The sequence below is a fragment of the Lemur catta genome, chromosome 6 (assembly GCF_020740605.2).
Source record: "Lemur catta isolate mLemCat1 chromosome 6, mLemCat1.pri, whole genome shotgun sequence".
Lineage (NCBI taxonomy): Eukaryota > Metazoa > Chordata > Mammalia > Primates > Lemuridae > Lemur > Lemur catta.
In genome coordinates, this window is record NC_059133.1 from 32923438 (window position 1) to 32948974 (window position 25537).

Genomic DNA, 25537 nt, shown 5'->3' on the forward strand with positions numbered 1-25537 from the left:
CCCTTGTATGGTCAACTCTCAATCTGTCCTGTTAAACTTAACTTTATGGTCTCTTGTTCTACTTAGGGTTGAGTGATATCTTTCCCATTTAAACACAAATAAATACTTGGGATATTTTATATTCCTTCCAGTAGAGCAGTCCAAATAATTAGTTCACCTTTTCCCTCAGTCTTAATAGTTATTTCTGCTCCACAGACATTCCTCTGCCACAATATTTACCATGAAAACTATGGTCCAAATTGAAAGTAATACATTGTAGAATATGTGAACTACCTTATAACACAGCTGCACTTTGTCATAGTAAGCTCATTTCTTTGAATCTTCTCTTCCCATGTTTATCATTTTGATTTTGCAGCACATAATCATTGCTAAAGAGCCCAAATAGATAACATTCACTTTGATTTTATAATGATGCTCTGAAATAATTTATGTTCTAATTCTCAGGAAAAGGTATAATTGCATATATGCAGTTTCTGTTGGATAATCTGATTCTTGAAAGACCTTTCCTTAATTCATATGTAATGAATACACATGGAACATTTACAAAATATTATACATATTAGAAATACAAAGTATGAATACAACACCTAGTATATAAATCAGAGAACTGACTCAAAGCTAGAATACACCAGTGATCACAAAAATGTGCATAAACTGGCACTTATTTAGCACATCTAGACACTACAGCCTACACCAAATATTACCTACTGTGTACCTCAAAACATCCAGTTGTCCACGACGTTTAACCTCAAATTCTGCCCTTTTCCCACAGGATTAGCAAATAATCAAATAACTATAATTGAAGTAATTTACTACCTAAGCTTACTTCTCCCTTCCATATTTAGTTTTATTTCCCTCCTTCCTGTATCTTCATAATCTTTTTTTTCCTCTTTAGTCCCCAGGGAGGAAGCAATCCTTTAAGAGCTCAGATATTTCCTTTGCTCTTTCGTCAAGTTAGACACATTTCAGTTTCATATTTAACCACACACATTTTCAGTCCTGTATTTAAACATACACAAACATCTCAATACTGATCTTTAATAAATTCATACTCAATACTTCTATACCCTATACTCATACTATTATACCCTTGCTTTCACTTATTTCCAAACATCATTACAGAATAAGTTTTACATTGCCCACTTCCAATTCCCTATTTTCTTAACTGTGTATATCACTTGTGTGAAATTGCACTCTTGAAGGCTGTCAATGTTGTCTTAATTTCTGAAGTCAGTGATTTCCTCAGTCCCTGTTTTTCTCTACCTTTTATCAACAGCAGTGTTCAGGGCTCACCAACTTTGATTTCCATGTCTTATCACTGTCTTGGTTGTCTTTCTTATCTTCCATTTGAAATGCAGAAATTCCCAAGTGTCTGAAATTGACTTTCTTCTCTCTTTTTGTACCTTCCCTCCCTTGGTGATCTTATCCCACTTCTCTGGTACTATTTCCTTTTTGCAAATGACTTCCACATCTCTGTGACTAACTATAGTCTTTCTCAATGCTCCATAGCAAATCAGAATATCCTACCTCTCACTCGGAATTTTCTTAGTCTAAATATAACATTTTCTTCTTGAAATAAACACACCACTCTGACTATACTATTTGTGTTCATGATATTACTCTTGTCTTCCAACTTACTTAAATTCAAAATTTTGGAAAACTCATGGCCAACTAATTTTCCTACTCACATATTATCAAATAATCTATAGCGTATATTTCTTGTATGATCTTTCCTGTTCCACACTGTGCCTATAGTCTCTACTATCTTATGCTTACATAATTACCATGACCTTTTATTTAGTTTACCCAAGGCTGTATCTCCCAGCTCTACTTCCACGAACACAAGGATTTTTCATTGCATCATGTAAATGGCCATCCCTAAATTACTACATTCAATATATGTCATTCTGCTTACCAACATTTTAGAATATAAACTTTCAATTTTTAGTATGGTATTCACTATCTTCCACCTGGTTTTATATTTCCAGGTCTATCTTCCCCTACACCCTTCCCTGGTTGGTTCATGCATATGCCTCTACCTGCCAGAATTCTCTTTCTCTTCTTCTTGCTAAAATTGTCACCTATAAACATTCTATCACTTCAAGTTTCTCTAAGCTTGCCAACTTTGACTCAATGCCTTTTCAGATCAATCCAGCTAAAAGTCACTTCTCTCCCCTGTGCACTTTGCTAGCAACTAGCTGATGTCTCTCACAAGGCACGTATTACATAGCATCATTTCCTGCTCTGACGTATGAGGACGGTGATTCACATGTTCTCTCCCCACATTAGATTGTATACTTCTCAAGGTCAAGGTTAATTTTTCATAACTTTGAAATCCTACTGCAGTTGGCATAGGGTTTTACATAAATCTAGAATTCGATAAAAATATGTTGAATAAATTCAGACTAAAAACAATTACATCAGAAAAACGAAGATGCGCAGACCTCATCATTGGTAATTACTCTCCTCTTCTGACTGTAGAGTTTACTAAAAGCCAAAAGCTAAAAGTGGGTGACTTTGTACTATGCAAATTTCCCATTCTTCACATTAAAATTTTTTTAAGTCCATAAGTTAATGCAGAATTTGGCTTAATTCCCATAGCAAGAACAAAGTAGTTTCATTTAAATGTTCCTTCTAGTCCTTAAGAGTCAGCATTTTTTGATGTGCGTAAGTGGGAGAGAAGACAGAGAAGGCTGCTGTCTATTTAAAGTAACCTCCAAAGAAAGGTCAATTTATTTATAAAAGTGAAAAATTAAAACTAGAAAAACTTAACATGGCAACTTTGGTAAAGGGTTTTCCTATTATAGAAATGTTTTAATATAATATGAGGTTTAATTTCAGAGCAACCAGCCCTTAGAAAGCAAATAATTAAGATTAAAAATGGTATCATTTTCATAATAAACATTTCTCTATGTACGTTAGTAAATGACAATGTATTAAACACCTCTGATGAAGAGATAATCTCAGAATCTAAAAATGTATACATTGCCTGCTAATTTAGACTTCTTTCATTATTTTAGCATTTGATCATTGGAATTCTTTGTAATTAAAATAATTTAAAAAGTCAACGCCTCTAGCCCTGGCTTGGGTGAGGCAAATTCTTTACTTGTAACCAAAATATTTGTACCCCCATAATATACTGAGATTAAAAAAAAGTCAATTAACAATTTCAAAGTAAATTATGTAGAAAAACATGGCTGTGGTAGAATAAAAAAATAAAGAAATTCATCATGGGACATATTGAAGAAATAGAAAACTATATCCTACAGGTAATCGACAATACCTTTAACATGACTGTAATAGGTGGTAGTACACAAGGTTTGCGGTCACATATTGTACTTTGCATAGTCATGACCTGACACAAGGCTAGAACCTTCATAAAGTCCCTCAGCCCCACATACAAATACCAATTGTAACTGCAGGGACATTTAAAGAACAGGAAAAAATGCTTTATGAAAAAGAAGGGTAAGATTAGGTTACTGTGTAGATGAGAAAAACAGAAAAGACAATGGAACTATTTAAATAGGAAACTGGTCTGAGGTCTGTTTGCTACGCTCTCATTTAGGCAGGTAACAAATTTATTAAGTTAAAACCACAGAAATAACAAAAAATGTTTTATAAACAAAGAGAACCAACAGCTAAGAGTAAGACAAATGTTAGATAAATGCTTTAATTCAGATCAGATGCGTAATTGCTAATAAATCATTACATGGGCTAATGTTTAAATAGGTCGTTTTGTTTATATTATTTATATTATTGCCATGGTTCATATTTTATCATTTTTGTGCCTGTGGCATCTTACTTACCTAGACCATGCACTGAAAAATCAAAACACAATTCGTGAAACAGATTAGAAAAAGACCATATCTGTTGCTCCATCAGTTGTATTATTTACTTATTGTTAAATATGAACTTCATATCTATCCAGTCCATAAAATATTTAATTTGCTGGTACCAGACAAGGCAAGAATCATTTGAATAAACACATTTTCAAAAGCAGTCTGCAGTGAGATTGTGAAGAAACATTTTAGGGATTCAGGAAAAAAATGGCTTTGAATTGGAGATTAAATATTGATTTTATGATTCAGCTAGTCTTTTAAAATAAACAGCTTCACAAGTCAGGCTCCAATCTTGTGATGCCTGAGTGTCTGTTTCATTTTTTAGGTCAGGTCACATAGCTCAGGTAGTTCTTTTCTCACTAATCCATTTAATATGCTGAAGATGATCATTTGACCAACCGCTTAACAAAAAATAAGAGGGACATTCAAGTGACTGCACTCAACAAATAAATGTTGCATTGAACTATCTTGTATTATGTTTATTTAGAGCATGACATTAATGTGAAGGGAACAAAAAAGAAAAAGAAAAAAACCCTGATCTCTATCTTTAATGAAGTTGTAACAGTAAGACTTTAAATTCAATCTTTTAAAAACACTGCACAAGGCTGTCCAACGCAGGCATTTAACAAAACTATGCCTCCTGCACACCACCCCTTCCCTTTCCACGTTGCACTTCCTAACCTGCTTGTCCTACTCCAGCTTTCTCCAAAGCACTTATCCCTGTATGACACACTGTATATTTGCTTATTTACTTACTTGCTTAAGTTCCTTGTCCTCGGACTAGACTGTAAGCTAATAGGCAGGCACTCTTGTCCATTTGTTCACTGCTGTATATACACTGCCTACAGTAGTACCTGGTACCCAGTAAATACTGAGCAAGTAAATGAGAGGACCACTGTTATTTTGGTTTTCCAAATTTCTGGCTTGCATTTCCTCTCTAAGATAATGGCTGCATTTTTTTTTTCATCCAGCTTTCTCTTAGGCACACAGTGACCCGAGTTACAACGTGATTCCACTTAACGGTGATGCTGGGTGAGTTATTACTTTCTCTGACATTCAGCAGAATGGGGATCACAAAAGGATCTAAGAGTTGTGAGCAATAAATGAGGGAATTCACATGAACTACTTAGTGTGGCATATACTAAATGCTTAATAAATTTTTAGCTGTCATTGTTCTTACCATTATGATTATTAAATTATTTTGTTCTGTGGCAAATAGCTCATTGATTCTTGAGATGCCTCATAGTTAATGTGACAGGGTTCAGAACAGCCACCCCAAATATGGCACCTGGGCGCCCCTAGTATTTCAAGCTGAAGAAAACTGAGAGAACTGCAGAAGCGGGAAGGTCACTCTCTGACTTCCTCCCTCCCTTTTCCCCTGAAGTCGGTAATAAGACCCTCATTAATATCCTTATCTCTGAAGACACAGGGACACAGAAGAATCTCAACAAACAGGACTTGCTAAGTTCTCCCTAATTTGCTACCATTAGATAATAACCTTTTGTTCTCCAATCATGCTTTTGCACGACTGTCCATAAAAATTATACAGTTTTCCCTGTTTCTTTGGGTCTTCATTTCTGAAGACTGTCAGGTAAAATTTTTATCAATTAAATTTGTATGTTTTTCTCTTAATGTGTTTTTCATCATAGGGGTCTCAGCCACAAGCCTTGAGGATGGATAAGGAAAAGATATTTTTTCTCCCCTATAAATGAGACTGGGAAGCATTTAGATTTAGGGATAAGGTTCTATGTGTTTGAATCTGCTGAAAAAAATAGCTACTTGTCCTAGAGGTTCTCTTTCCAGGGGCATTAATCCTCCTCTTTTGTGCCCAGACAACGGTATATACCTCTGCGTAGTTGGTTATGTTCAGTCTTCCCTGCTACATTGTGTGGTCTTTTAGGGTATGAAATCTCTGTATCCTAAAGCAGACACTCTATAGACGCTTGCCCAATGGATGAGTTACTATAAAGAAATGAGACTGATCTCATTATCTGTACTCATATCACATGTGCTCTTTCATTACTGTTTCAAAATTACATTTCCCAATAAAAGGTCTTGATCTGGAGAATAGGATAGAAGATTTTAGTGTTGGAGAGAGATGCAGAGTGTGTATAAGAATAAAAGCAATGTTCTGGAATTCAGCGATGTGTTGCGAATAAAACATGCTTAGATGGAGACAAAAAACAGTTCTCATTTTCTCATAAGTAGTTACTCTATTTCAATAGTAGGGATCTAATTTATATCCATCTTCCTTTATGGAAGTGTGACTATCCAGGGAGAAACCATAATGAAAATACTCTTGATAAAGTTGAAAAGCACAGTTATTGGAAATGAGGACTGTGAATAGGAAAGAGGCTCACAGCTTGAGGTTTGACTGTATGTGGGAATTAAAATATAATAGGTATTTAATGCCATAGCAAAAAAAAAAAAAAAAAAACAAAAACCTTTCAATGAATTACTTTTAAAAGTCATCCAGATATAAAGTTTAGTAATGCTAAAACCTGTATTCAAATGATAAAATCTTATGGTGTTTTATACAGGCTAGAGAATAGCAATTTTTACCTCTAGAAAAAGCAGCTTGAAATTGTCAGATTTTATTACTGAATTAGCTATTTAGTGGGTTTTCAAAATAAGAGATCAGAGAGAATAAAACCAGGTATCCCAACACTTCTATATTCTGAAACTGTCACGTGCCTTGAGTCCATCTCTCTGAATAATGCAGAAAGTACTTACATTAGGCCTCAGCCTGGCCGCCAGGTCATAGTACTTCTCAGCTGCTTCATTGAGGCTGGCCTGCCTGCAAAAAAAAAAAAAAAATTCAAACTATATCATTTACTTAAAAATTACAGATAGATGAACAGGATGATTGTACAGAAAAATAATTTTTAAAAAAATTCTAGTAACACCAATGAAAGAATAAGTTGTCCAAGCATAAGAAGACCATTAAAGATTGAGTGTTTGCATTGCACCTGTTATTGTGTTTATACCGTTATAAAGAGCATCTCAATATAATCCTAGCCGGTAGGCATCCTTATTTTAAATGTACTTATTAAGAATTAGAAAAGTTATTCTTTTTCCAAGCTAGTGCAGACAATATGTTATAGTGCTGGGATTCTCCAAAGTCAACATGATGCCCCAGAAAAATCTTAATTTTTAAAATAAATTGTCAAAATGAATAATTAGTTGGTTTTGTTTTATGAAAACAGTGAACATTTGCAGGATTCTAAAAATTCTATGTATGCCACTCTCTCCAATTCAGAGGGAATCTTCCATTGTGTGTCATCAACAGGAAAAAAAAGGGTGGGAAGAGATTATCCCTCTCCTTGCTGTTTGACCACCAGGGTGGGCACATAACCTCAGTTAAGTGGATGTTCTCGCTGTGACTTTCATTTCTCAGTGAGTGACAGAGAGATAAAAGGATGGCAAGAATCCACTCACAATGGTGGAAGCAATGGGGCTATGTCCTAGCCAGACCGTTCTTGTAAAGAGCTGCTACTTGTATATCTTGCTTTGAGACCACAGGGCTACCTTGTTTCCTGCTAATTCAAGCTCTCTAGCCCATCATGAATTCTGTAGTTCCCACAGCCTTCAAACAGCCAGACTCAGTTTCTCTTGCTTATAGCCAAATCCTATATGTAGCATGCTTGACTTATGCAAACACGATGCACACTGAATTTTACAGATAAATTTTTTCACCGCCTATTCTTGTGATTCACAGCAAAGACCTAGGTTCAGCCAACTCCTTAGCAGAAGAAAACAAATGTCAGACTCCTAAGGATTTCTAGCTGGTTAGTCTTCAAAACACGTTTTTTTATTTATTTTTTTATTTTAAAATATTAAGGGAGTACAAATGTTTTTGTTACATATATACATGGTAGAATGCTTCAGTCGGGGCTTTTAGCATGCCTGTCACCAGAATAGTATTCGTTGTGCCCAATAGGTAGGTTTTTACTTCTTACCCCTCCCCACCCTCCTCCCTTCTTGTTCCCAATGTCCTTTATAATTCTTTGTGCTCCTGTGTAACCATCGTTTAGCTTCCAATTATTACTGAGTATATGTAATGTTTGTTTTTCCATTCCTGAGATACTTCACTTAGGATAATTGTTCCTTCAAGTTGCTGCAAAAGACATTATTTCATGCTGCTTCAGAAGACCTTCTAAGAGGGCAGGTAATAAGATCTAAGAAACTCTTGTAGGTCGAGCTAGAATCTGGTGACCCTATTTGAGCAGAATAGAGGAAATGCTAAAGAAAAGTGCCACCTTCAATTTCAGATGATATACACAGCGTAACTATGTTGTGGCAGTAGTAGCCAGTAACTGCTGGCCGGGGGTCCAGCAGTTAAAATGGAGTAATGTCCTCTTAAAGGTGTGATGTTAGGAACCTTCTGAAACAAGAAGATGACAGAGAGCTCAGGAGTAAAGAGGAGAACACAAAAATTAACTTTCTCAATTAGAAAACCATATTGAGGTCTTAAAAGAGAAGGCTAACTAGCCATACCTATAAAATTGAATTTGCACTTTGGTCAAGCCAAATGAAAACTGTAAAGACACACCCCATGCAACCATATAAATTATAGAAATAACTAAAGATAACATGTCTCTGGAGAGCAGGACATATTTTTGTAATTTTTAAAGGAAAAATAATTTAAAACATTGCTATTTTTAATGGAGGTTGTAAAGAAAATAAAAACCCTTGACCTAAGGCTCTACTGGACCCATGACATGTTACAATGTGCTGTTGCAATTTATATTCTCATAAATGTTAAAGCTCAATTACAATATGTCAAGAAAATACTTCAGTCTGGTATTAAACAGTAAAAATTCCCTCACTAGGGTATTTAATGAAGGTTCTCTCCACCAAATTATAGAATCACTTTGGTTCATATTCACTTGGAAATCTGAACCAGAATTCATTAGGTCATGCCCTGGAAAGGTTTTCTCCAGAGGAAAATAAAAAGCATGGAGGTAGGAAATTAGAGTAACTTAATACTACAAAGAAGTAAGTTACTTTGAAGCAAGATCAACCAATAGATGTCTAACATGAAAAGTATAGCTATCATTAATATTCATCTTTATGGATATTCAATTTATGAGGTAGGTAAGGACCAAAAGAGAAACTGGGGAATCCATCAGATAAAATGCCTTGAAAATAATAATCAACTCAATTTAAAAAAGGATTTATCCACCCCCCAAAACTGTTATTAGTTTTTAATGTCTTCATGTTCTTCAGTGGTTTAATTCTCAAAGGAAATATCTAGTTTAGAATACTTACTTTCTCCCCTCCCCGAGTACAGGGAACTTTATTGACGGTACATGACAAGGTGGGGCTCCCTAGGCCCCTCCCACTCTTCAGGGGCTCTGGCATGGAAGCTGTGTCCTGAGGAGGGGAGATCCTCAGTGAGATGGTGACTGAGTAGGCAGGGACACCCCAGCAGCTGAGGCCTCTCTCTTCCTCTGCGCTCTGGCTGGGGCTGGTGGTCCCGGGCTCCTACTCCTTGGTGGCCATGTGGGCCATGAGGTCCACCACCCTGTTGTTGTAGCCAAATTCATTTTTGTGCCAGGCAATGAGCTTTACAAAGTGGTCATTGAGGGCGATGCCAGCCCCAGCATCAAAGGTGGAAGAGTGGGTGTCCCTGTTGAAGTCGAAGGAGACAACCTGGTGCTCAGTGGAGCCCAGGATGCCCTTGAGGGGGTCATCTGCTGCCTGCTTCACCACCTTCTTGATGTTGTCATACTTGGCCGGCTTCTCCAGACGGCAGGTCAGGTCCACCACCAACACGTTGGCAGTGGGGATGCGGAAGGCCATGCCAGTGAGCTTCCCGCTCAGCTCGGGGATGACCTTGCCCATGGCCTTGGCTGCGCCAGTCGATGCAGGGATGATGTTCTGGAGAGTCCCATGGCCATCACGCCACATCTTCCCAGAGGGGCCATCCACGGTCTTCTGGGTGGCGGTGACGGCAGGGACTGTGGTCCTAAGTCCCTCCATGATGCCAAAGTTGTCATGGATGACCTTGGCCAGGGGCGCTAAGCAGTTGGTGGTGCAGGAGGCATTGCTTACGATGGTGAGGTTGTTTTGGTACTTGTCGTGGTTCATGTCCATCACAAACATGGGGGCGTCAGCAGAGGGGGCAGAGATGATGACCCTTTTGGCACCCCCATCTAGGTGAGCCCCGGCCTTCTCCAGGGTGGTGAAGATGCCAGTGGACTCCACAACGTAATCAGCACCTGCTTCACCCCATTTGATTTTGGTGGGATCTCGCTCCTGGAAGATGGTTATGGGATGGCCATTGATGACAAGCTTCCTGTTCTCTGCCTTGACCGTGCCATGGAACTTGCCGTGGGTGGAGTCGTACTGGAACATGTAGACCATGTAGTTGAGGTCAATGAAGGGGTCATTGATGGCGACAATATCCACTTTGCCAGAGTTAAAAGCAGCCCTGGTCACCAGGCACCCGATACGGCCAAAGCCGTTTATTCCGGCCCTCACTTTCACCACGGTGTCTCGGAGATGGTGCCGGCGCTGCGTGAGAAGATGCGGCTGTCTGTCGAACGGGAGGACCAGAGAGCCTAGAATACTTACTTTCTTAAGCTAGAAGTAAAATCGCTGAAATTCTAATTAGGTTAAAAAAGTAGGATTTATTGTACGTCATCTAACCATGAAAATTTTCATTCTAAGACTTTGCTTTTAATATTAAACAGTTTTTATTAACTACTAATCAGCAGGCATTTATGGCACAACATGCAAGACTGTAGGGAAAAGAATGTCAGTTCCACCCACAGAATGCTTTATATTTTTTGTTTTATTCTCTAAATAAGAGAAAAAACTCATGAGAAACTGTTCATTGTCCATTTTACTGTGTATGCTATATTTTATACTACTCTCTGCAAGAAGTATCCTTGGAGTACTTAATAAATCTTAATTGCACAGATGACTGAATCATTAATCAACATTTAAAAAGTAGCGAATTTAGCAATATTCTGCCAGTTGCTTAGGAGATTCTACCAAATGTCGTCATGAACTTTGACACGAGATTGTTAAGGACTCATCACAGAAATCAAGTTCCCAAGACTATTAGGATAAGCTTGGTTAAAGCAGAAGATAAAATACACTTTTACTGTATACTCTAATCCTTTCTTTCTTCACTATTTCTTTTCTAGGACAGAAAATTTCTACTCTATCCAGGAATCGATCATTTCATTTACCAGTTACAACAATGCCATGAAGCAACTGCTATTATTAAACCACATTTTAAAGATGAGGAAATGCAAAAACAGTGCCAGACACTCACTCTCTTACTTCCTGCAATTCCCCATTTTTAGGAGCTCACAATTAGATATAGAGAGGAACCTAAATTTCCCACATGTCCAAGTGAAAGACTCAGAAGGTGGGTAATGGGGAAAGCAGTTGGCTCTGTAAGAAATCTCTCAGGCCAGATTTAGACAACCTTGTGTTCTGGCCACAACATACTTTATAAAGCCAGAAATGAGATGGCAAAAAAGACAAACCACTGGTACCAGGAAGCTACAATGAGTTCATATGGGCAACTTCCCCCATTTAACATGCCACCCTACGAATCAACATTATGTCACAAACCTAGAGAATGAAGATTTAATCACTATGCCAACAATGGTTGATCAACTACAGACCCAAATTTGAAAAAAGCCCACATGATATCTGTGAACTGGATTGTGAATTAAACCTTGAATTCCCCATCCCATCCTCTCCCCAAAAAATCACTGGACAGGGCTGATTATATTTTAAAAGTCTTTAGATTCAGACTTTTTTTTACCATCAGTGAAAATGCAGGCTCAGATCAAAAACAAATAGACAGTAACAAAACTCACAAATTTCACCATCTGCATATTCCAGAATTCCATTTTTGTACATGGTGCTATAAAACTTACATCCATTAAAAATATATATTTCATACATCTAATTCCCCTCTCTGGTGTTGTTTTATAATAGAATAGTATATTTTGGAACACAGGTTTATGGCCCAACAGTCTTATGAGATGTATAAGAGAAATTTGGGAATCAGTTATGTTATAAAAAAAAAACTTAATATAATATATGAAATGTTTGAAGAGAATCTAATTAAAAAGAATCACAATTATCTACGTTTTTATGTATTCTGTGAGAATTATAAGATTAAAAATTGCTAAATCTAAAATTACTTCCTTGAAAATAAATACAAATTCTAGTAGCATTTAGAGGACTATTTAATTATAATTACTAACTAATAGCTGTCAATTGTCCATTTGAATTAAAAATTAATATGGATGATAACCACAGTTTGATTCATATGAAAGACAGTATTTTATTAAAGTCTTGGTAATTATTTTCAACGATGATTATTAACATTTTTCTTTGTTCATGTAACACAAAAGTAGAGGGAAACAGTAGCTGAGTTTTCCTGGATTCTTGCCAGGAACTGATGCTTAGCTTTAAGTTACTCAAAGCACCACTAAACTTTAATTCCAGTTGATAAGCTATCCAGTAGGAATAGAAGTAGAACTGAAATAAATGAGGGCCTAAAAATGTACAGAAAATCTTGAAATAGCAATACCAGAGTCACACATACGTAAAAACAATGGAGCAGAAAAGATCCTTACAATGAAACTCCTGCAATAAATTGTTTATGGCCACTAAGTCTTTTTAGATGAAACCTTCTGTCAAGGTCCCCCAAATGGCTGGTAAGTAGCCATGTCAATTCTGAACGAAAAGGATAGAGAGGTAAAGAAGAAATGTAGCAATAAAAGAGGAAAAGACTATGCTGATAATGTGATTTTATAAAAGGTCCCTCTGAGTTAGAAATGTCTTGATGCCCCATCAAGAGTTTGAGCTTATTCTTTCATGCCCTCAAACCATTCAGGGGCTGCATAGGACAGAGCTAAACCTACGTCTAGAATGATTACATATGATGTGTACTGGAAAGAATTAAAAGGCAGGAAATGTATGCTGGCAATGTCAACTATTATATTCACATATAGCAAATTACCACTTAGGTTTGTAAGGTTTGGGTGGGGAGAAGGAGTGAAGGGGATGAAGAGAGAAAAGGCAGGATAGAACTTGCTTATAGTGGTCCAAGAACCATCATAAACATCACCTGGGACTGGTTAGAAACATAAAATGACAGGCACCACCCAAACCTTCTAAGTCAGAATATCCATCTCAGTAAGACCCCCAAAAGATTCACTTGCACATTAACAGTGGAGAGCCACGGGTGGGAAGACATCCATCTTCAACCTCATCTACCATCCTGCTTTGCTTTAAAGAACTTATAACCAAGCCATTACAATGTGGCTGAACTAAGACCCTCTAGACCAAAAGCTGGCAGTAAAATATAATTAATAATTGGAAAATCCAATCACTTTTGAGTGGTTTTGGTAAGACTGGAAGTGTTAAGGAAGAAAATACATGGCCTACAGGGCTTTGGATATATATTTATCTCTCCAAGATACATAATACATATGCACACACACATACAATATCTGATTTGAGAAAATTTGATTCTGTTCTCTTCTCACTTAAGAATTTAAATTTTGGCTGGGCGCAGTGGCTCACACCTGTAATCCTAGCCCTCTGGGAGGCCAAGGCAGGTGGATTGCTCGAGGTCAGGAGTTCAAGACCAGCCTGAGCGAGACCCCATCTCTACTAAAAATAGAAATATAAATTATCTGGACAACTAAAAATATATATAGAAAAAATTAGCCGGGCATGGTGGCGCATGCCTGTAGTCCCAGCTACTCGGGAGGCTGAGGCAGTAGGATCGTTTAAGCCCAGGAGTTTGAGGTTGCTGTGAGCTCGGCTGATGCCACAGCACTCACTCTAGCCTGGGCAACAAAGTGAGACTCTGTCTCAAAAAAAAAAAAAAAAAAAAGAATTTAAATTTTATGTCACTTCCAGTAGAATTTATAAAGAAGTTAGCATTTGTAAATTCTATTTTCAATATATTTAATTACATAACATTCTGTTGGATGAATATAGAAATTATAAGATAATGATTTTTTTCTCATATATTCACCCTACGTTTTAGAAATTAGGGAAGCAATTGCAACCAGTTGCTGTAGTTCAGTTTTTTTTGTTTTTTTTTTTCCTACAATACCTTGGGGAGCAGTGATAGCTTAGAACCTTAGGCCTGTAATGAAGGAAAGTACACACTTACCTACACTCTAAGTATGACCCATGTTAGACACTGTATCATGATATTTCTAAAAATGTCATATTCTTTTGAGAACATGAAACTGAATTCTCTCTCCCATGACTCTAAATACACTTTCTAAAATTTACTGTGAAGGGATAATTTAGCAATACTGGAAGGGTCTTACTATTAATATTTAGGATTTACAATCTGCTACTCTCTGTAAATCCTTTTCTCCATTGACAAATGTAAGAATTGCAGCTTCTGTGTGTGTGGTCACTCAGTTGTAAAACGCAAGGGAGCCAGTGTTGCACAGTGAGAATAGTATCATACTTGGCCAGAACACATTCAATTTAAATCTCAGCTTTAATAACTGTGGGAAGTACTGACTCTGAGCCTCAGGATCCTCATTTGTAAAATGGGAATATTAGTGTTTGCTTCACAGATGTTCAATTAGAACTAAGAGAGTGATAGATATAAAAGGCTAAGTATAATGTCCAGCAGACAGGAGATGATTGAATAAATGCTACCTTTATCTCTTACCCTGTAAGTAGATTAAAAACATAACACATACACACAAAAACCTTCCGCTAGAGCCCATGAATGCTGTGAATCAGGTAGTTTGTTTTCATGCCTCTAGATTTCCTCTCAAGTATCAAGTATCTTCATGGGCTGTCCAACTTCTAGTTCTGGGAAAAAGCTGAATAAATCCATTCATACAAAATGCTAATAGAAAAACTGATTCAATAGTTTCCTGTCACACCCTCTATAGATATAACTCTACTGTGTTCTAACACTTTAAATTCCTTTGATAACATCCAATCTTTTTCATGCTCTCATCTGGAAGCATCTTGTACCTTTTCATTTTATTTGAAGTATTAAAAATGTCACTATGTATTGTCAATGTTCATTATGTGAGCCCACTCAACATCTGTGATCAACCTCCCTGTAAATACGTAATTGGCCACAATGAGGATTCCACCTTCCCAAGCAAGGCAGAAGCCAGGAATTCAATTATCTTCTAGTTGCCTTCAACCACATGACTCAGGTTCCACCAATCAGATGCAATCTCAAGAAAATGGCATTCGGAAGCAAGCATAGCAGGAAACAGCTACGCCCAGGAGAATCATCTTCTAATGACTGTGGTGCACACTCTGCTTGGTTCCTTGTGGGGGATGGCGGCACAGCTCCTGTTCTGCAAAAGCTGCCAAGCCCTAGGGAAGGTTTGGTCACTGTGAATTACTCCTGGTGTGTAGGGCAGAGCCCTCCCAAGCCTGCTGAGAGAGTTTGTGGGCTCTTTGTTAAATCCTGTCTCTTCTTAAACTAACAAGAGTGAATTCTTTAGTATGTAACTGAAAACTGTAACACATGAAGGCAGTTTAGGAATGGACCTATTTTCATCAATTTGCTTTCAATATGACGATTGAAAGCCTTCATCCCATCTTGGAAATTTTTTCTATTTCTTGAAAATTGCTCATCTACTCAATATTCTTTCAGAAATTTCTGTTTTTATTAACATTTACATATACATAAATAAAATTATGTAGGTATATATGCTATATAAAACTATATACATATATACAGTGTAATTATATACACATTTATATAGACATAAATAAAACTATATCATACACTATATATATTAAGTACATACTGTAATGCATATAAAACTATGTATACTATACATAATTATACAAAATAATTATGAACTTATATCCTATTAATATATGTAACTAAACATATATACATATAATCACAAGTACAATGTGTGTGCATGTGAGTTCTCAATATATCCTCCAACCTTTCATTCTTTCAGTCATCATTTTCGTGATTTTAGTATTTTCCTTTAGTTTCTGGGAAAGTATCTACAAGTTTCTATTTAAATTATTAGTCTACTAATTGTATACTGCCTTCACTGCTGTTAAAAATTCAGAGATCCTATTAATGTCTTAGTAATCTTTTCAATGTTATGTTAGTCTTTCTACCTACCTATTTTATTCTCACAAATATTTTGTATTAGTTAAGTTAGGTTATACTGTGGTAATAAAAATATTCTAAATCTCACAGAATTAAGACAACAAACTGAAAAGCTTCAGCACAGCAAAGGAAACAATGAGCACAGTAAATAGACAACCTACAGAATGGAAGAAAATATTCCCTAACTACATCTGATAAAGGTCTAATATCCAGAATCTACAAAGAACTCCAACAAATCAGCAAGAGAAAAAATAAAACCAACCCCGTTAAAAAGTGGGCAAAAGACATGAACAGAAGTTTTTCAAAAGCAAATAGACAAATGGCTAAATACATGAAAAAATGCTCAATATCACTAATCATTCAGGGAAATGCAAATTAAAACCACAATGAGATATCACCTTACCCCTGTCGGAATGGCCATTATTAAAAAGTCAAAAAACAACAGATGTTGGCATGAATGCAGACAGAAAGGAAGGTTTATACACTGTTGGTGGGACTGTAAATTAGTATAACCTCTATGGAAAACAGTATGGAGATTCTTCAAAGAAATAAATATAGACTTACCATTCCACTCAGCAATCTCAATACTGGGTATCAAACTCAAAGGAATAGAAGTCATTTTATCAAAAACACACCTGCCCTCCAATGTTTATTCCAGCACAATTCACAAATGTAAAGATGTGGCATCAACCTAAGGGCCCATCAATTTATGAGCGGATTAACAAAATGTGGTATAAACATACACCATGGAGTACTACTTAGCCATAAAAAGGTATCAAATGATGTCTTTTGCAGCAACTTGGATAGAACTGGAGACCTTTATCCTAAGCGAAGTATCTCAGAAATGGAAAAACAAACACCAAATGCACTCTATAATAACTGGGAGCTAATTGATGGGCACAGAGAGATGTAAAGGGCATGGGAAATCAAGAAGGGGGAGAGGGAGGAGGGGATGAGTGAAAACCTACCCATCACGTACACTGAACATTATTCAGGTGATGAGCACCCTAATAGCCCTGACTTAAGCATTATATAAGCCATTCAGGTAATGAAAACATTTGTACCCCCTTAATATTTTGAAATTAAAAAAAAAAAAGACAATGAACTTTACTTCTCACTCATTGAACTATCCAATGCATGTGAGAAGGGAGGTTTCTTTCCCTTTGGTAACTTCAGGGGATCCATGTTTCACAATTTCCAGGGGTGAAAACACTCACTCTTACAACTCTGGCTGAAAAATGGAATACATCATATTCATATATATTTAATGACCCAAATAAGACCCAAGCAAGCCTTCAATTTTGATAAAGACAGGACAGCACAATCCTGTGGTTCTCAAAGGTGGAGGGCCCATTTATTTTGACAGATGATTTGTCATTTTTATTTTAACTGTCAAATTAAAATCATACATTTTAAAACTTTCTATTATTTTATTTTATGGAGAAATATCTATATCTATTTCTTAGAATTGAAATGAGTCTATTAGAAATATCTCAAATTGCAAGAGTTTTGAATTTCCCAAGAAGATAAAGATTTGTCCCTTGATGGCTGACCTCACTTCTTCCAATCCAATTCCATTCAGATGAAATGATTTTTTTTTCTTTTTTTTACATTTGTAATGAGGAGTTTTTTTCTCCATCAATAGATTCTTTAGGTCATTTTATTGGGAATTTATCAAAAATGGAAAGTTAAATCAATATGTTCAATCCATGTCTTAAAATATAAACTTTTCCTACATTGCTGACTTTTGATATTAGGTAAACCATTAACCCAGCTAACCAAGTCACAACCAGGAAGACAGCCACTCTTTCCCTCATATCCAACTGGTCACTAACCTTGCCAATTTTGTTTCCTAAATATCTCTCAAAAGAACATAGCTCTTGAGAAAAGAATTAATGTCAAACTCAATTTAGAACTATTTGGCATCCCCAAGGGACACTTTATGTGTAATATTAAATAAGTAAAACCTTGATAGTTAACATTTTGATAAAACTGAATTCAGGGGGAAACCAATAACCTTGCTTATTCTTTTTGACAAGCAAAGCCGTGAATGTTCTCAACTAATAAGGAAAGAGATTGATGTTCAGCTTGTATAGCAAGCACTCCAGAAATACTTGACTTTGACAGAGTTGAGAAACAGAAAAGCTAAGTAAAAACATTCATGGGGACTACCATCAAGTTGAGTAGTATATATAGTCAGGCTGTCGTGATTATACTTGCAGTTAATAGAGGAGGGTGCTGACTCCAACTTAATGAGGAATGCAGACTGTAGAAAGCTAGAGAAAAGGTTCTGAAAATTTACATTCATCAGGTGTCGGGTGGTGGGAGCGAGGAGGAGGAGATAGGTGAATGCACACGTAATGAGTGTGGTGCACACTGTCTGGGAGATGAACATGCTTGTAGCTCTGACTCAGGAGTTGCAAAGGCAATATATGTAACCTAAACATTTGTACCCCTGTAAAAATTTTGAAATAAAATTATAAAATAAATAAATAAAAATGAAAGAAAAGAAAAATTTATAACCCCATGATCCCAACTAAAGAAAAATAAAAGATTTCCGCATCACCAGTGTATAACAAAAGCATTCCACTGGTTCTAGCATTATGGTAACTAAGTTAAAAGTAATATATTTAACAAGGACAATTTTTGAAATAGGTTTCCAATGGGTTTCCATTGGTAGACCTTGAATGCCAGATACTGATTTAATATGTAGCAAAACACCTTGCTGATGAAACTATTATTATCAAGATGAATTAGACTATAGAAATTTTGTGCTTTGCCATCCTTGCAAATGGTTTATTGTGACTAAAAGCGTAGTGTTTTCTTCATGAAGAACAAAGAGTCATCTTCCTTATAAATAGTGCCTAACCTTGCAATACAAATTAAGGTGTCTTTTGAAAATTACCCTTGCACTGTAGGGTCTTGAAGATTGGCTATAGTGTATTTTATAAATATACCAGTAGTCAATTGAATTCTGTGTTCTCTTTGTAGGTGGTCAGCTTTCTTGAGTTCATCATAAAATAAGTGCCTTAAAAAAGCTAAACATTAATGTGGAATGAGGGCATCCAACTAAAACCTCACAGTATACTTTTTCCTCTCAACCAGGCTTTAGATTTCTAGAACTTATAAAAAGCCAGGTAGGAGGCCATTAACATATAGTTATAATAATAATCTCAAATTATAAACTCAAACAAATCTACAAAATTTGCTTTAAATATTGGTTCCTAGGAGACAGGGGTACCTGGAGACATGTGGTTATAAAAGGACAACACAAGGGATACCTGTGGCGATACTTGTGGTGCTAGAACTTACACTGTATTTTGACTGTGATGGATAAATAAACCTACACATAACAAAATTACATAGATTATACATATACACACACTGGGGTACAAGTAAAACTGGAGGTAACCCAATAAGGCCAGTGGATTACATCCATGTCAATATCCTGGTTGTGATAATGTACTACAGTTTTACAAAATATTACCATTGGGGAAACCGGATAAATGGTAAAAGGGAATCTCTCTATATTATTTTTTACAACTACATGTGAATTTACAATGATCTCAAAAAAAAAGTTTTAAGAAACTAGCTTCTCTACTTTTCTCAAAACTGATTTTAAAATCATCCAAATGTGAACTAACTTCTGTTATTTATCTTCCTTTTTAAGAGTAACCTACATAATTACAAATCTATCCCTAGAAGCCAGGCACAGAGACCGCAGTGTGGATGTCACTTAATGAGGCATTTAGGCAGGGATTTAATGGAGTGAAATTCGGGTAAGTGTATAAGAGAAGAGGTGTATCTATATTGCTAACAGGACAAATAATGCTTTTGAAAAAAATCTTATAAATCATTTGATAAAAAAGTTTCTTAAAGACATACTCTTTTAACCTAAAGCACCACTTACAGATGCACTCTCTTTATATTCACAACAAAAACCAATGATCTGCCCTCTTTTTTTTTGTTATTATTGTAATTAGCCTTTGTAATAACCCTTCCAAAAATAGAAGCTCTAAAGCTCTAAAAAATGTTTTGTTTCAAGACAAAGCAATAATGCTTATTATAGAGACATTCTGAGAATTTCATAGGCCTTAAGTATATTTGTATTGGATAATCCTCTTCACTATCGCACAGTAAAATGTATCCACATGCCACATTCAATATAATTAACATAAAAACACAAATATTAAGACTAATTGACATAATGTTTTATTTTGGAGACACTAGACACTTAATAAATTCAATCTGCAGTTTTCTTTTGTATTTTATGACCAAAATTTTCTGGAGAGATGAGAAAGGAGGTCATATATACTATATATTGTGCACATAGGCTATCATGAATAGTTCTAATTTATACATGGTTAAGCAGCATGTTTTACATTAAGAATGTGGAATATGGTGGTACAATAGGGAAATTCATACAATTCATTGCTTTCTCCAAGCCAGGGCATTCATCTTTTAAGGTACGGTAGTAAAACCTAACCTGAGCATGTGTGCAGCATTGAAGACAACGTCAAACTCCAAGCTGTCCAGTTCAGCTGCTTTTTTTGCCATCTCAGCTGCTTCTATGAGGCGGCCTTCTTCCAGGAGAAATTGACCTGCGAAGTATGAAAGCCAGTGAGCTTCAACTCAGAAAATATTAGTCCTATGAAACAATAAAGCTGCTATTAGAGAAAAGTAAGTACAGTGGTAAAGGTGATTTGGAGCGAAAATTTAATAACATGCTCATTATTTAGACATTTTTTGTATGCCTTTCTCTTAATAGTAAGTTGTTGCAAGGCTTCTATTTGGAACCTTAAATTTTCTTTTTCTTAAATTCTCTGTAGACTACTTAAATGAGATGAAAAAATTTAAAGATACGTTACAAATATGAGTTGATTTTTATTGGCAGTGCTGTATAATAGCTTCTGTCTCTGATGCATGTGTACCAACAAGTGTGCCCATACTGAAATATATTAATTTCTTATATTTGAAAAATGCTAAAATTATTGACAGAACAAACATAGGAAGATAGGTTAAACATTAACTCACTCTTCATTATATTAAGTAATAAAAGGATAAATATTAACAATTTCAGATTTTTGCAATTCCTCTCAAGTCAGCTCTGCAAGGTTAGATTTACTGCAGATAAAGCCACATAAATCTTTAAATTGCACCTCAAGAATTGTTATATAATGCTATCCCAGAAACATATTGTAAAGGTAAAGAAAATGACAAAAGTTGGGCCCAATTTTAAGGCCATAAATATACAGAGAAAACAGGCGGCACTTCTATAGCTAGGGATTTATAAAGAGCAAAAGTAATGATGTTAAGCCTTATCTGATATGGATATTCAAATAACAACGAAATCAAGGGATGGCAGAGATATGCTGAAGCCAAGCTTATCGAGTTATGGTCTAATTATCATCTCTTCTTGTTTGAGGTTTCCTGTTTGCTTAAAAGTTCAAGGGTTTAACAATATTAAAAATAGTTACAAAAGTGATTAGCAAGTCCTGAGCTGCACGAAGAAACAGAAAAACTTAAAAAAAACGGTAAATACTCCCTGCTGGTACCCAAAGAGTCCATTATTTACTGTTTATCTAATAAATACTACAAATTGCCTTCTAACCCAAAAGACCAGATCTCAAAAGGGGAAAATATTTCCTGTAAGGATTTATAATAACAAACCACTGCTTGCATTTAAGTATTTCTAAACTTGGATTAGTTAAAAAAAAAAAAAAGAAAGAAAGAAAAGGGAGTAAAGATAAGCATAGGATTATAAAGCCTAATTTTTTAAAACTAAATGATAAAGTTTTAAGACCAGGATTTGGAGATCCCTTAGCTATTTCTAAAAAAGTTTCACATCATTTTCTTAGTTTTTCATCTAACATTCTGTGTCTTTCTCATCTCCCAGAATAAACATAATTCTAGGTCAGAAAATTATTAAAAGAAACAGTTGTAAATAAGTTCCATTTATAAATTAAAAAACACATCACTTATAGAATTCCTGTATATGCTAACTGTATAGATATATAGATGAGATAAAATTTAAAGGACATGTTGCTTTTTTTAAAAAATGTAAAACAAGAATTAGATATTCTGTAGCATACTGAAAAAGTAGTATCTCTTCATATATATCTTAATAAAGGATATCAGGCAAACCCAACCTTCAGTTAGTTATGCTTATTATGTAGACTGTTAAAAATTATATTAATTCCTACCTGTCCTTAAAACATAATATTTAACTAAGTAAATGGATTAATATATTACGTATTTATGTGGTAATTACACAAAAGATAACGTAGGAAATTATTAATTGTTCTTTTCCAGGAAGTTTTTAAGTGAAATGTAATCAATATTAATAGTTGGAAAAATGTGATAATTATTTCAATAATGAAGGTTATTTTCTTAAAATTCATTACTTCAGACTGTAGAGGGAAAAGGACATATATTAGCTCTGGTAAAAAAGCAGTGAAAACAAAGGACATGATACCTATTGGGTCGGCATAGAAACAGAGAGGGACACTCACAAGTCATCTATATGATGATGATAATGATACCCAATAACAAGTTTTGCCAATGCCAAGTGCAGCTTTAATGTTCAAAAAAGGAATTAACATTAACTAATTGTGTAAAATCAAATTTGTAATTTTTATCATAATTTAACTTTTTTTATGCTTTAAATTAGCTTTGCCATGCAACATGCATTTTGTAAACAGCTTCCAAAAACTACATAAAATACATAATTTTTAGGACTGTGAATGGTGACAGAAAAAAATTCCTATATGATCATTTTATGACAGCAGAATTCATTAACCATGTTAATACTCAGAAAAATATCACAACCTATTGTATTTGCATAATACCCCCCCATTGTGTCCTTGACAGGCCATAAATCTCAATAGTCCAGCATCAGTGTTCTGCTATGATAAAGGCATCAAAAATGGAGTATGAATTGTTTGGCTGATTTTTTTTACCTGAATTTGAATATTTCAACCAAAATTGAAAGTAAATTATTATTCTGCTATGTTATACAATGACTATTTGAAATATAGCCCAGAATTGATGGATAATAAACATTTTGAATATACAGAACACAAATAAGGAAAAAGAATATTAGGTTTCTTCTTCACAACTACTCAAAGAACCTAAATTAAGATGTTACTGGAGGAATAATAGGAACAAAATCTGCCCTTACCCCTTCTGCAAGACTATCTCAAATCACTCTTCTCCCACCAGCTTTATCTGTCATTGCTTCCACCATACCCCAGCCACTCCATGCTAATTATGCTCCCGCAGCATAACCTACTGCTTCACGTCTTCACCTGGAACTCTCAGGCTCTGAGGTTTCTCGGCCTCAAAGGTTGTTCTATCTCAACCTCCAGTTTTATCTTGCCTACTTATTATAGAAAACATCTCTTTCATTTTTATGCTCTAAAACATTACCTTCTCAATGACACCTTCTTAGACCAGTTTCCAACAGTCTTAGAATTGCTTATGATTTAGGTTCACTGTAATGTAATTTATCAACTAAGCCAGAGCACACAGAAGAGTAAAAGGAACAGCATTACTAATGATGCTGCAGCAAAGGTATAAACCAGAACTGCCCTGTATGACCACCCCACTTACAGCATGTGGAGCTCAGTCCTCCTGTCTTCACCACTATTGGAAAATGAACCATTTGCACAATAAGGCATTGACTCATTGCTGACAGAAGTGGTGAATGTTAGCAAGAGAGACCTAAGTGCTGCTCCCTGAAGGATTTCTGTAGAGCCTACCAAGACTGAGATGGGCACTGAGTCTGGTGAGTAGAAGCAGCTACTGAGGCTCAGCCAGGACTAAAGGAAAGAGAAAACTAGGGGAAGGCAGGCACTTGGGGGAGAGTCCATCTACAGACTGGTAGATTCTGCAAGGCCTGAGAGGTTGGTTACCTTTTTCACTGGTCTCTAGCTTTAGTGCATGTCAGAATCACCTAGAGGATTTGAACTAAACCAGAGAGCAAGGCCCCATCTCCAGAGTTTCAGATTCAGTGGGTCTGGGATAGAGGCTGAGAACTGCATTTTTAACAAGTTCCCAAGCGATGCCGATGCTGCTAATCCAGTGTCCACACTTTCGAAAATGAGTGTCTCATAGGGAAAATAACATCTGGGATTAGCTATCAGTTATAGACTGAGTTCTGGCAATCAACTGCATCTGTCGTGCACTTCCCTATATTATGGGGTACAATGACTAGGTTACACATACACATACATCTAGAAAGAAAGATACCTATATCTGAAGACACATGATTTATTAAGTTCACTCTTTCAAAACTCTTAAAATATGGAGTTAAGAGTTTTATCCTTCACACGGAATGATGTATTTCTGAGAAATCACTTCTCTTTCACATACAGTAGACAAACACATTTTTTTGTGTTTGATAATTGAGTAGGACTGCAAATAAAGAAACCACAAAAATCTTAAGTAAAATATATTTTGTTCTTATGTGTGTACTGTTGCTACCACATTTTATTTCTTGGGTTTGTAATTTGTCTTACTCAAGTTAATTATCATCATCTTAATTGTCTCAAATCAAAGGGAGGAAAAAAATGGAAAAGACAGATGACAAATTATAAAGAAAAGTCATTTCAGTGGGGAAAAACAGAAGATGATATAAAATGAAGAAGCATTCTCTAGAGAGCCGGAGACAAAGGAGTATAAGTCTCTTCACAGGCTAAAATGGGAAGAGGAAAAAAACAATTGATAGTTTTGGATTCAACTGTTTCAGCATCAGAATGATACCATTTCTTCTCTGGACAATTCTTCCAGCGAACCATTTAAAATACGTGGTAGATTTTTGCCAACATTTCAATAAGACAAGTCTGTGAAGACTGATCCTTCATTAATTCCTGGATTTAAAAAGCTGTCTGTAATGTAGAAATCCATAAAAATGTAAGCTGGCCTTAAGCCAGAGGCTCAAATACTGCTTTGTAAAAATTCTACATATAAACTCCCTAGATTAACTGTGACTGGCATTTCTTACTAGAATACCATGAAAAAAATCACTCTTATGATCAATGCTACTAAATTAAAGAGCTAAAACAATCTATAATAGGTGTCATGATGATACAATTCTCTTTAGGAAAAATCATTCATATGTAGCTTTAAAAATGTTCAAAGGCAAATGAAAAATCTTTTTCATAAAACAACTAGAATACCACATTTGCATTGAAATAGTTCTCTTTGGAAAAAGACACCTGATCATCAAAATATGTTCAGAATCAACGGACTTCCACTGATCCCACCCCTGTCTCAAGCCATCGTCTCACCCTGGATCACAGCAATAACCTCCTAAATGGTCCCCCTATTTCTACCCTTGACCCTAGAGGGTGTTCTCAAAACAGTAGTCTGAATTATCTTGTTAAAATAGAAATCATTTTGTGTTATCCTTCAGCTGATTCAAGAATCCTTATACTGGGCCTTCATAGCTTGGTACAGTCAGAACCCTCCCCACCTTCTCTTATCATTCCTCTAACACATCAGAGGAACCAAGACTCCTGGATCAGTCTTTTCATTTGCCATTCCATCCACGTGAAATGTTCCTCCCCCACACATTCCA

General features: G+C 35.8%; 2 protein-coding genes across 3 annotated transcripts in view; both read right to left on the bottom strand.

Moving 5' to 3' along the window:
• TMTC2 (transmembrane O-mannosyltransferase targeting cadherins 2) overlaps positions 1-25537 on the bottom strand; it is a 370759-nt gene that overhangs the window by 49183 nt on the left and 296039 nt on the right. The window contains exons 10-12 of one of the 2 annotated variants that reach the window (XM_045553294.1): positions 20444-20558; positions 6573-6636; positions 6438-6439 (exon numbers count right to left, since the gene is read on the bottom strand). In XM_045553294.1, coding sequence (XP_045409250.1) covers positions 6438-6439; positions 6573-6636; positions 20444-20558 — 181 coding nt within the window. The remainder of the gene's footprint in view (positions 1-6437; positions 6440-6572; positions 6637-20443; positions 20559-25537) is intronic. The other variant, XM_045553293.1, reaches the window with a different exon arrangement.
• LOC123639475 (glyceraldehyde-3-phosphate dehydrogenase-like) lies at positions 9327-10388 on the bottom strand. The gene has a single exon (XM_045553295.1). It carries the CDS (start codon positions 10206-10208, stop codon positions 9327-9329), a length of 882 nt encoding a protein of 293 aa, XP_045409251.1. The 5' UTR covers positions 10209-10388.